This window comes from Apis mellifera, linkage group LG15, assembly GCF_003254395.2.
Source record: "Apis mellifera strain DH4 linkage group LG15, Amel_HAv3.1, whole genome shotgun sequence".
Classification (NCBI taxonomy): Eukaryota; Metazoa; Arthropoda; class Insecta; order Hymenoptera; family Apidae; genus Apis; species Apis mellifera.
Window position 1 is genome coordinate 7,454,039 of NC_037652.1, and position 13,975 is coordinate 7,468,013.

General features: G+C 31.3%; 1 protein-coding gene across 6 annotated transcripts; it reads left to right on the plus strand.

Moving 5' to 3' along the window:
* Positions 1-64: 64 nt before the first annotated feature.
* LOC408519 (serine/threonine-protein kinase 10) lies at positions 65-13,056 on the plus strand. Of its 6 annotated transcripts, XR_003306148.1 has the most exons (16): positions 65-303; positions 1,327-1,929; positions 2,007-2,171; positions 2,272-2,470; positions 2,581-2,711; positions 2,870-3,193; positions 3,428-3,473; positions 3,958-4,013; positions 4,421-4,505; positions 4,609-4,769; positions 4,846-5,354; positions 5,447-5,982; positions 6,105-8,344; positions 8,644-10,321; positions 10,593-12,647; positions 12,786-13,056. XR_003306148.1 is itself a non-coding variant. In XM_016916800.2 (14 exons), the coding sequence occupies exons 2-14, from the start codon at positions 1,771-1,773 to the stop codon at positions 10,746-10,748; spliced, it is 4,767 nt and encodes a 1,588-aa protein (XP_016772289.2). In that variant the 5' UTR covers positions 66-303; positions 1,327-1,770; the 3' UTR covers positions 10,749-13,056. The 6 variants fall into 6 exon arrangements, 2 of the variants coding, with proteins under 2 accessions (XP_016772289.2, XP_026301255.1); XM_016916800.2 differs by lacking the exon at positions 8,644-10,321 and having other exon boundaries at positions 66-303; positions 10,593-13,056; XR_003306149.1 differs by lacking the exons at positions 3,428-3,473; positions 3,958-4,013 and having other exon boundaries at positions 66-303; positions 10,593-13,056.
* The last annotated feature ends 919 nt before the right edge of the window (positions 13,057-13,975 follow it).

The following is a 13,975-nucleotide window of genomic DNA, read 5'->3' on the forward strand; positions in this document are numbered from 1 at the left end:
ATCTTTTGCAGAATAGAGGCCCACTTGCCGATTGATTACGTCACTTCCAGGCGTGGTACACTATAGTGTGTGATGTGCGTGTGTTACTGAAAATGGCCGTGTACGTGCGGGTCTGTCTAGTTTACTGATTCCACACACGATAGTTTGCACATTCTTTTTAATATTTGGATTTAAACAGTGAATTTTTCGATGATATGTGTAATTAGTGTGAACATGTAATTTAAAGATTTTAACTAGTTATCGATAATATAAATTGAGACGAAGTGTGCCCATTTCATGAACGGTGGATCATTAAAAGAGAAGGTGAGCAGAGGATGTCTACAACATTCTTTTAAAAAATCATACTTTTAAAGGGAAAAAAAAATAAAAAATAAAAAAGTTCTTTGTTTTACTATCATTTTAATAACATATATATGTTTCTATTTCATATAATTAAAATTAGAAGATCTTTTTATAATTCATTAAATGTTAAATGAAAGAAATATATCGGCTTTATTAGAATACAAACAATACAGATGACGAAAAATTTTGTTATTGTATTCGAAATACATAGATGTAATATCTTTATTATAATTCTTATTTCAAATATCTGCATAATTTTAATTTAACTTTATTTTGACAAGTCTTATCTTTAATATGCTTTCAACACATAAGATGGGGAAAGTGTATTTACAAAACGATGGCGGACAGATACGGCTGTAGATTACTTGTCAAAATTGTGTCAACCTCGTGACCATGAATTTTGACACTTCAAATATCTTTCTGATCTCGTAATTTTTTGTTATAAAGTTCTTTTGTCTTCTTCTTTTTACAATTATATATCCATAATTGAATTAATTATATTGTTTTTATTAGGAAAACAAATTAGTCTTTGTAATTTTGATTTTTTTGTAGATGAGTAAACTTAATTTAATTTAATAATTTATGAATGACATAATACATTACATCAATGAATTATATAGCCTAAACTTGTGAAATTAATGTAAATCATTGAAATCATAAAGAATAACATTTAGAAATATTTTTTATATATATAATTACTAATATTTTTTATATAGTTATATTTATATGCTTATCTTATTGATATCTAATAGTTTTATCATAAGTATTATTGTCTCTAGTCTTAATACATTTTATTATATGATTAATATTTGATATTATAATATTATTATTATTATTAATATCATTAATATCATATTATTATTTATAATTATAACATATATAAATTATATTAATCTGTAATTTTTTAATTTTTAATTAAAGCTAAAAAATAACATTGCAAATATATAAATATATTAATTCTTGTTAATTTTTTATTTATTTCAGTTTTATATATATATTGCAACTGAGAATAAAAGATTATTAATAATGGGTTGCATTCTTTATATTTGCATTATTATTTATTTAAACAACTTTGTTGATTAGTGAATATTGACTATATATTATCAAGATGTGGGAGAGATTTCATATAATTCCCTATTGTAAGATGGGGATATGAATTAAGTATATTTTTTAAAACATTTTCTATTTTAAAAGGAAATGTTAAAATATATTTAAATAATAGAAAGTATGCAAAAATATATATAAGATGATTTATGTATTTTGTAATAATTTCAAATAAGAATGAATTATTTAAAAATTGCTTAAATTTATATTTAAAATCAATGTAAAATACATATTTGTTGTTAATGATAAACATTATTGAGTTTTATGACATAATGTAATAGAAATATATATTTTACATATAAATATTGAGTAAGAATTACAAAAATGTCATTCTTATCGAATTTAAAGAAAGCATTCCACTTTGGTGGAAATGATGCTAAGAAAAAGAAATTATATAATAATATTAAAATGGACTGTAATCCAGAAGAATTCTGGGAAATGATAGGTGAACTAGGAGATGGAGCATTTGGAAAAGTTTATAAGGTGATAATTTACACAATTTAATAATTTAATTCTTTTAATTGTAATTGTTTAGTTTATTAAATTAGTATTTATCTTAGGCACAACATAGGCAAACTCATCAACTTGCTGCTGCAAAAATGTGTGCATTGGAGGGAGAAGATGATCTCAGTGATTTTATGATTGAAATAGATATTTTATCAGAATGTAAACATCCCAATGTTGTTGAATTACATGAAGCATATTTTATTGAAGGCAAATTATGGGTATATTTTATTATTATATAATATTTATAAATTTAATATTTATATTATATAAGTATAGTATTTATATATATAAGTAATAATTTGATTGATAAACTTATAGATGTTGATAGAATATTGTGATGGTGGTGCTGTTGATTCCATAATGGTCGAATTAGCAAAAGCTTTGACAGAACCACAAATAGCCTACATATGTCAACATATGGCAAAAGGTCTTGCATTTTTACATAAATCTAAAGTTATTCACAGGGATTTAAAAGCAGGAAATGTTTTATTAACAATGGCAGGAGGAGTGAAATTAGGTGATTTTTATATTTAAACACATAGATTTAATAATAAATATTTAAACATTTAGATTTAAATATAATTATTATATTTTATGTGTAAAGAAAAATTTTTAAAAAATTTACAGCTGACTTTGGAGTATCTGCAAAAAATAAGCATACTTTACAGAAACATGACACATTTATTGGGACACCATATTGGATGGCTCCAGAAGTAGTGTTATGTGAGACATTTAGAGATAATCCTTATGATTTTAAAGTAAGTGATACATTTTGAGATTATGAATTTTTTATATTTATATTTAGCATTTATATAATTAATATACATTTAGCATTTTATAATTAATATTTTTCATGTATATATATATATATATATATATATGTGTGTGTGTGTATTTTTCTTTTTATTATATTTAGGTAGACATTTGGTCACTTGGTATTACTTTAATAGAATTCGCGCAAATGGAACCACCAAACCATGAAATGTCTCCAATGCGTGTTCTTCTTAAAATACAAAAGAGTGATCCACCCAGACTTGATCAACCTGGAAAATGGAGCAAAGATTTCAATGATTTTATTGCAAAAGCTCTTATTAAAGATCCAACATCACGACCTACAGCTGATGAATTATTAAAACATCCATTTATAAATCGTAATTTGGATTCAAAACCGATCAGAGATTTGTTATTGGAATATAAAGCTGATGTTGTTGAGGAAGAATTGGTCGATGAAGAAACTGAGGTAGTTTTTAATTTTTTGTTATTATTTATTTGTATTTTTCTTTTGATGATTATAAAACGATGCAAACGTGAAAAATTTTTTTCAAACAATTTTTTTAATCTTATTATAAAATATTCAAGCAATCTTTAAGGAATATATTAATATAATAATATTTTGCATCTCTAATTTCTAACAATATATTAAGTTTTATGATGATAATTGTATATACGTTGTTACACGCTTTCATTTTGATAGAAGGCCAAAAAAACGAAAAAACACAGAGAACAATATCAACGGATTGGTAAGCTGCTTTTGAGCAAATCGTATAAATTGAATTGTACAAATATAATAGATGTTTTGAAACGATCAGAAAATGAAAAATATTCATTTGTATTCAAAGAATTTATAATATCTGTAATTAAATATTTTTGTGTATGCAGTCATGTAAATTTTTGGAATAAATTTCATCTCATTTTCATAAAATGTACAATTACTCTTTGTTATATTTATGCATGATGGACATGCATAAAATTTTAAGAAAATTCATGCATGTGGTATGCGTTCGTAATTTTTTTTTTTTTCTTTTTTTTTTTTTACATGTAAAATTAATATAGTAATATTATTTTTACTTAAAATATATGAATATTTGAATTATCATTTATCGTTTCTTACATATTATTATTTAAGATCATAATTATAAATATTTTGCTGAATTTCTTTTTTTCCTTTTAACATTTAATCTAATGATATCCTAATAAATATGGTATTGTAATTTGGATAATTTGGCTGTGCATGCGGCTCTCCTGGGCCTCGCCAGCCCCATCATCCCTGCGTTTGTCAGGTCAGTAGCTTATGCAATAAATGTTGTCTAGTTTGATTTAATGTATTTTTTATATATATTATTACAGTTTGTTACTATCTTTTTCTTTTTAAACTGCAATGCATAAGCTATTTATCACATAACTTTTAAATATTAAAAATAATAATGTTCATTATGAATATATAATATGATTTTTATAAAAATAGTTAATAATTTGAGTTCAGTTTCAGTTAATCGTGCTATTTTATTTCATATTAATATAAAATGATAATTTTTTTATTTTTATATTATTCTAATAATTTCTTAATTTTATACATGATATTTAAATATTATATTTTTTATCAACCTGAATATAATTTATTATGAATTGTATCATGTATAAATTGTATAATTATATATAAGTAAAAGAAAAAAAATATAAATTTCAGGAGCAACGCACGTCTCAGCTTCCTCTGGAGCTGGATCAACTCGGAGATGACTCTGCGTCTATGCGCAGTGACGCTGATGTTCAGAGTAAATATGATCAATGATATATAAATTAGATACTGAATAAGAATTACAATTAATTATATATATTCGTTATTACTTTATTTTTCTATATATTTTTTTTTTCTAGTTTCTGAAAAGGAAAATCTTGTTGCATCACCCGTGTCTGCAAAAAAAGAAGAAAGTCATAAACGAGAAATTAACAGAGATGGTGAAAGAGAGGATAGAAACAAGAAATTACGTAAAGCGGAATCAAAAGATAATATAACCGTTTCTGTTGAGAAAAAACAAGTATATTTTTCTTTTTAATTAATTCTTGATATTCTTATATATAAAATTAATGATAATATTTTAATTTTATTTTTAGGCACCCAAGCCTCCTAATACAAACGAAACGAGCGAACGTAGAGTATCTCGAGAAAAAGGTCCTGCGCCTCCTCCACCACTTATGCGTCAAAATAGTAAAATCGAAGATAAGGAAAATAATATAAAAGTTGTCGATAAACAAAATAATAAAGAAGTATTAAACGAATACAAGGTTATTGATAAGCAGCCAAAAGATAGAAACGAGTCGTCGCAATTAGATCAGGAAACGTTAGGCAGGGAACAGACAAATGTAGATACGCTTTGTGAAAAAACAAACGTATTATCTAGTTTAGAAAAAATTATATTAGAAAGTAACGAAAGAGAAAAGAGCAAGATAGATAATGCGAACAAGAATGATATTAAACAAAGATCGATAGATGATAAGATGAATTTATCGTCGAGGACACAATTGACATTAGAGGAGAAGAGAAAGTCGGCACCTGTTAAATTAATCGAAGACTGGACGAAACCAGTGTTCAATAAACAATCGTCGTTGGAAGAAAAAAGCAGGTATTTCTAATATTTCTTACTTGCTCCTTCAAAATATTTCCTTCGCAGGATCTTTAATACAAGTTATTTATACGTAAGGCCCTTCGTTACAGAATTGAGAAGAAAGCGCCAATTGATGTACAAGTTAAAAGACAATCTTCATCGGAAGAAAATTACAAGAGTTTGCAGGAGAAACGAAAATCGGTGGAGCAAAAATTAAATGCCGTTTTGGAGAAACGATTTTCGATGGATACCGAAATGCGAATGAGCGTTTCTTCCATGGAGGCATTGTCGCATCGAGAAGTTTTAACGACGAGTACATCCGAGAAGAATATCGTCAAGGCTTGTTCGATCGAAGATGTTAAAACGGATTATGGAAAGTCTAAAACGGAATCTGTCGTCAAAAGTCACAGCGAAGGATCTTCCAGATACGTCTCGTTGGAGAATTTTCCCGATGAATTCGACGGGAAACGGGCCGATAAGAAATGGCCGAGCAAAGAACACAACAATTACGAGAATGTGGTGAACAATGGTGACGGCGTAAACTGTGAGAAGAAAGGTTCTTCGGTGAATGTATCAGTAATTACATCAACTCCTATTAAAAATACTTCGAGAAGAGGTAGCGGAGATAACGTAGTTGTCATTACTGGTAAAATAAAAAAAAATTTGTATCATGCATGTATCGATATTTTAATATATTACGATTTTATATCAACTCTTCTTCTCTCGTTGTAAATAATTATGTTAATATTAATGTTAATTTAATTTAAGGTAAATCCGATCAAGAAATACGTCCAAATACATCAACCGTCCGGATCACATCAGATAGCCCAGATTTATCAAACAGCCTTGCGAGCAACGTCAGCCAAGTGACAGTGGTGACGACGCATCCTCCGGTTCTCGTCGATGCTGTGTCGTTAGCGGCGACTCTTTCCTGTCGTCAACCTCCAACGTCGGAGGTTATCATCGTCGCGAACGAATTGAACAAGACACAGGTGAACGAGAGTTCAACGGACGACGATGGATTCCCGAGTTTAGACAGTTTAGAATACATGCCTCAAGAGCAGCCTATAATTCTTACCGACGTTTCGAAAAGAATCGGTAAGAAGTTGGACGAATCCGAGGTTCTGATTGTTAGCCCGATCGTAGACGAATTGCAAGATACTAGTCACGTTTCCGTTGTTACCGTCGGCGACGATAAGGAACAGGTGAAAGATTCCTCGATGCTCAACAAACACGAGGCCGTGCGAACCTCTTCCTCTCACAGCGATACGAGTTTGATCGAAAGATCGAGCACGAAGAGCGACAGCGGCGACGAGATCACGAAAATGATAGTCGCCGGGACAACGATAGAGTCCATCCACGACATGGACGACGTGGAGAGAAATAATGGTTCGAAGAAAGTGAACGGCCTGTTGAAAAATGATAAATCGGCGATCGTCGATCGTATCGTGGACGAGAAAGTTTTGAAAACGTTGAAACAGAAAGAGATGGGTAAAGGGTACAAAGAGAAGAGAGTGTCCCCGGATAGTTTCGAAGGATCCAGATCCCAGAGCGAGTCCGGCTCGACGAGATCTCATACGCCTAGTAAAAGCATAGATCGTTCCGACGCCGAATCCATTTCCACGACGATAAGCCAGGACAGCAGGGAATCGAGTAAGGAGAATCATCTGAGTCAATCCGGTCAATCCGGGGAAGTAGACGAGGAAGTGGTGTTGCGACGGAAGTCGGATTACAATCGGGAGATGCAACGACCGACGAAAACGAAGGAGGATATACAGATGATGAATTTGAAGAAGAAAACGAGGAAAAGGACGAGGAAATTTGAGATAGACGGCGTGGTTGTTACCACGACGACGTCCAAGGTAATTTACGGGGACGACGAGAACGGTAAAGTTTACGATGATCAAATTTTCAGGAAGCAAGAGTTGAGGGAATTGAAGATGCTACAGAAAATGGAGCAGAAACAGTTTCAGGATTTGTCGCAAAAGGCCCAGTTCAACAAGGATCAGCAAGACAAACGTTTCGAGCAAGAGAGGCAACTGTTGGAAAGAAATGCCGAGACCGATTTGGAAACGCTTGCTCGCCAGCAAAGGCAGCAGATCGAGCGTGCGGAAGCGCAGCAAGAGGCCGATCTTAGGCTGGCTTCGAAGAAAATACGAAGCGAGCAGGAGAGGGAATTGAAACAATTTCGCGAAGGGTTGAAACAGGAATTGAAACTGCTCAAGCAAGAGGTGGATCTGATGCCTAAAGATAAGAGGAAGAGTGCGTTCAAGATACGTAAGGAGAAATTGGAGGCTGAACACGAGGAGAGGGAGAAACACTTCTTAGACAAGCTTAACGAAAGTCACGAATTGTTGTTGAGAAGATTGTCGGATAGCCATCGTGAAAAGATTGCCCTGATGGAAAGGCAATTTTTGCAACAAAAGCAACAATTGATGAGAGCTCGGGAAGCTGCCATTTGGGAACAGGAAGAACGGCACATACACGAGAAGCAGCAATTATTGAAGAAACAATTGAAGGATATTTTCTTTTTGCAAAGACATCAGATGTTGATACGACATGAGAAGGAATTGGAACAGATGAAGAGGATGAATCAACGGAAGGAGGAGGAATTGATCAAACGGCAGACGGTGGAGCGTAGAAATTTACCCAAAAGAATTCGCAACGAGATGAAGGCGCGCGAAATGATGTTCAGGGAATCTATGAGGATCTCCATGTCCTCCGTCATCGCGCCTGACCCCGATGCCGAGAGGGAAAAGTTGAAAAAGTTCCAAGAGAATGAGAAAAAGCGATACAGAGCCGAGCAACAAAGATTCGAATTGAAACACTCGCGGCAATTGGAAGAGGTAAGAGCGCAAAGCGATGCGACTATCAAAGAATTGGAACAATTACAGAATGAAAAGAGGAAAATGTTAATGGAGCATGAAACGTTGAAGCTGAAGGAATTGGAAGAGGCGTATGCTAAAGAGCTTCGCGAATGGAAAGCTCAACTCAAGCCACGAAAGCAGGTAAATCCATACTATATATTTCTTCTCACTTTTTTTTATCTTCCATATCTTTTTTCAAGCGTTTTCTTTCTCTTCTTTCCTCTTCTTCTTTTTTTTTTGTACGTTTTTTTTTTCTTTTCCTCCCCTTCTTGTTCATTCTCTTCTCAATTATTATTATATACATCATCTCATAGCAATATCATAGGTTTCTAATGTTATGAGGCTCACACCGATGACCAACGCGGGGAAAGAATATCGAATCAATTATTAAACTTAAAAGGAGCATTCATATTGAAATAAGCTTAATATACTTGTTATAGAAGTTAGAAGCTGTGCTGACGGCTGAAATGGAAGCGTTGGAAGTTCGTTACCGAGACTATTTGCCCTCGAGTCTTAGTGGTCTCTCTTCTCCCCTTTTAGATTGTTCTTCTCTGTTTAATTTTGAAAGTTGGAAGAAATCTCCGCGTCTGCCCCGCTCTACTCCAACATCCCCTTCCCCGTTTACCATTCCAAGGGTGTCGCTAAGAGTTGGTGGTTTGGACACCGGTTCCGTTAATGGCATGCCATCACGAAGTCAATCCAAACCAGATCTAGTACCGTCCCCCTCATCTCGTAGATAGTATTCCGAAAAATCCTCTTGTGTCTCCTCCCAAAAAATGTTTTCGTTTCATTCATTCAGGGAGAAGTTTCGAAATAAGTATCACTATTCTATTCTCTGTTTCACCATTTATTTCTTTTATATAATTACAATTATTTTTCTTATTTTTTTTTCTCTCTCTCTCTCTCTCTCTAATCATAGCATTAAACTTAATTATTTTCCCCCTACAATCTAATCTAACTATTTCGAAATTTCTCTTACTAATTAAAAATTATGCTTTTGTGTATTTAAGGGTATCATTTATTTTTTTTTTTTTTTTACTCATGCCCGCTTCACTCACTCGTTGCTTCAATTATACAGCAATATTTATCGTCTGTTTAAATGCTATATATTCGCATCCATTATTATATTACATGTACATATATATAATTTACGTTTACGTATGAATGTGTCCCCCCAATATGCACACACGTACATTTAATATTATATTTTTACGTAACCAATTTAAAGGAGAAATATATATATAAATATATATATATATATATATATTGTTTGGGCTTAATAACGCGGAATAACATTTGAAATAATATGATAATATATTGTATAAGGAAATAATTAATTTATAACATGAGTTTGCAATTCTTGGGGAACCATAATAAGTATATATACCCTTAAAATGATAAGAGCTTGTTATTGTTTATAAGCTATTAATAAGTTTAAGTTTATAGTTTCTTTGTACTTTTTTTTTTTTTTTGTTTCCAAGTGATGAGATATATTAAACATATATATATATATAAAATATATATATCACTGGCATTAAATTAATTTAATCGTTGAAATTGCACTTAAATTACGATGTTGCAGATTTATTGTCCACTCGTTAAGTTTTTTTCATCACAAATAAACATAACGTATCATAAGACAATTTTTTTTAATAATATAATCATTAATGTTCAGGAATATCGACGAGCATTTATATATACATATATATATATATAAATACATACACTAAAATGGTACTTTATGCTTATTTTCTATGTGATTAGATATTTATCGTTTCCGTTGTATTATCGATAATATATGTAAGTTTCGTGTTTTCGATAGTAGCTTTTTTTCCATGGTTATTAAAACACAAAATTATAACAGGAGGTGAATTGGTAATATAATTGTGGGTTACATGTATGTTGTATACTTACCGAATGTAGTAAAATGTGCGATAAATGCTTATAATATACATGAGGGGATTCTCATAATAATTGTTTCCAATTGTGTACGTTGTGTATCGCGTTTATTCCCTATATTTGTTACGTACCTTTCTCATTAAATATCCATTAAGACAACATGTCGGGAAAGAGATTCCACGACTGGATATCAGAACGGTCTACTAGGTAATAAACAAGGTCAGTTTAAACAACAACATCTGTTGATCTGTGAATATAAAGTATAGTAAATAATAAAGCATAAGTAATATAATATAAGCGATCGAGCAAAATTAAAAAAACAATTTTATCGATTCGACGAGAATCATACGTTTCTCTTTGATTTAGTTTTTTTTTTTTTTTTTTTTTTATTACTTAAAATTAATATATAAGCGTTTTTATCCATTAAAAAATTTGTGCCACGCGTTGCGTGTTGTACAATTAATTGTATACCCGATATTTCTCGTTACAGAAATTGGAAGAACAGTTTGCGTTACAACTGGAGGAGCAAGAGGCGATTTACGGGCCAAGCGCTATACCATTGTGCTTACCGGCAGATCTTACCGACTTGACGCATCATACGGTTGGCTCAACCCGTAGCTCGCTCTCCTCGGTGAGCGAAGGTTAATTATTGTCTAATTTAATTTTTATCGAACCGAATACCAAAATGAGTCTCTATCAACGTGAGGAAATAAAGCATAAGGGATAATGTCGATATAAGTAATACTTATATACGAGTATTGTTGTATCATCCGATCTGTTTTGGATATTGGAATCGTCACTGATCATTTAAATTTGATTGTGTGTAATAAAGATTTAACAAAATAAATCGTCGATTGAAGATTGCGTGGGCTATCAACGATCGCTCGTACGCTCTAACTAAAGAGAGAATTTTCTTTAATTCCATGGATGATTCATACCGATGATCAATTGAAAAATTGTGTGAGTACGAATCTGTGAACATTATTATACCATCATATATATATATATATATATTATACGATATGATCAAACAGCAATAAGATTAATAAAGAAGAAAGAGAAGAATGGAAGAGAAGGGAAAGAGCAAGATTGAAAATCGTTTTTTCTCTTAAATTAGATACTTATTATATTTATGAATGATTTACTACACACAAATGAAATGAATTTGTTACGGTGATTCTATTGAAAGCTGTATACTATTTGGTACATACAATTCATAATCAATCCGCCCGTTGATCGTTTCTTCTGTAATTTGGATAAAGCAGACAAGACTCATGATCAGTATATCGTGATTCTACTAATAAAATTACATTTTTTTCTACAATTCATATATATAAATATATATATATATATACATGTATATTGAACTAGAAATCGAAATTAATTAATTTGAAGATAATTTACTATTCTATTCTACACGCGATGTCCACGATATTCAATGGAATACCAAGTGATTTTTATGTGTACGTAAATGCACATTTGAAGAATTATATTTTCGATTGTGCGAGTGTATATATACATATATGCATATATATATATATATATATATATATGCTTGTTGTCCTATTGAGTGTTATGGCATAGACATTTATCTAGAGAATGATGTTGAAGCAAGTGAATAAAATGTAAGGTTGGTAGTTGCGCGCGCATTTCAAAACTGTGGATGCACGCGATTCAGGTATATTTATATACCTCCGTTCGGATCATTGAATCGAAAGTCCTTATGTATGTGAACCAACACATGTAGACTCACTCTCCGTCTTCGTTATTAGATTATTTAACGAGTTGTATCGTTTGTAAAGAAAATGCTAAATCTACTGGCAGATTGTTTTTAATCAAGATATATTTTTAATAAATAAAACGTTCAACAGTACGAATCAAAGGTTCACGCCAAATATATATATATTATATACACACAATGTATGATTTTTCTTATCTGCGAGTCTATATGTATAGGCAGAGAATGTTATAGAAAGAATCTCTTTGATTGCGTATTCGAAACGAGCATGTGTTGTGTACTAACTCTAATGTTCGTAACGTTTAGATGTAAAGAAACGTATATTTGTATAAAATATTTTCTTTCGTTTCCCCTTTTATTTTTATTATTTTTTCTTTTTCTTTCTTTCTTTCTTTCTTTCTTTCTTTTCTTTCCATTTCCTTTAATTGTACAGTACATTAACTTTTGTATTTTTTCTTTATCCACGTCAATCTATCATCCGAAGGTGTGCTTATACGATTATATTGAGTAAGATATATTGTATATATAAAAAAAACTCGAAATGAATTGTTTGATATATATTTTGATTATTCTACTTTTACTACGTACAGAGTATAAGAGTTTCACGATGTCGAGTCTTCGAGAACAGTTTATTTACCTTCTTAAGCGAGAAATACGTTGAATGTATCCGTTTTCGTCCGTATCCACATAAACGGAGGAAAAAAAAAACTGCGGCTAACTCGAGTGAAATTTGATGCGTGTGATTTGTAATCAACGTTCGCTCGAGTTCTTTTTTATTTTTCTTCTTCTTCTTGATGCGTGTAACGTGTAAGTAAATACGAGGAGTTCGTTTTTAATAATAAATAATAATATTAATAATAATAAATAATAATAATAATAATAAAAAAGGAAAGAGGACATTTGCCAAAGCATATATGTAAATACATGTATTCTTGATATTTTTAGGAAAGCATTAACATTTTAGGGACATGTAAAAAGGACACTTGTGATGTGACGACGAAAAAAAAAAAAAAAAAAAGGGGCGTAACAACGCCCTTCAACGAATTTTTTGTCGGATCGAATTTCCCGATCCCAGAAGAAAGAAAACTTTACTTTACTAACTAAAACGTGCCTATCTTGGATCCTATCCCGCGTCGAAAGATTTTTTTTCACGAGTGGTGGAGACACGAGAACGATCGCGCGTCTTCGTAAACGGGATCAATTACAAAAAAAAAAAGATACGAAACTGTGGGGGATAGATTTGATTTTTTCGATTTACAAATGAACGAGGGGTAAAAGAGAGCGCGTGTTCCAGGCAGTGACTACTAATGGAAATTTTACGTTGTAGATTTAACTTAAGAGTTGAAAAATTTCTTCACAAGGTGCGCGATTCTTATGAAGTGCATGATAAATACGTGGATGAAATATATATATATATATATTGAGAAAGAAGTAATGGAAGAGAAAAGAGGACGAAGGCATTCATTTTTTATCGATTATTTGTGTGCGTTGTACATTTGATTGAAAATATTTATGGTTCGACGAGTAAGAGAAGTATGAAGCGATGCGAAGGAGGGCTATATTTTCGGCCAAAATGAGGAATTAATTAATCGAATCGAATTTTGTAACAAATGAATGGATAACGTCAGCATTGTCCCCCCCTCCCCCCCTCCTCCTCTTCGTCCGTTTTTGTTTTTTTTTGCTAAATATCTTTCTCACTTTGTTCTTTTCGTATTATTATTGTACGTACAATGTTTTAAGCATACAAAACTGTTTGTTATCATTCTCTCTTTAATTTGTTTATAACCCGTTACAACAAGAATTCCATTTTCGCTAACTTGAAGATATTTAAAATTAAAATCTCGGCATGTATGCAAGAGAAATGCATATGCGATCATACAGATATATATTATACCGAAATAGACTGAGAATAAGAGAGAGAGAGAGAGAGAGAGAGAGAGAGACGAGAATCGAGATTATTTTTTATCGAGGAAATAAAAGGTTCAGCGGAATGGTCTTTCAAAATAAGAAGATAACTTTTATTTATTTATTTATTTATTATTATTTTTTTGATATAAATGAAACAACAATATCGCATCAAATATTGTCATTTTTATCTTGATATTGATCAAAAACTTTTTTTTTTTTTTTTTTAA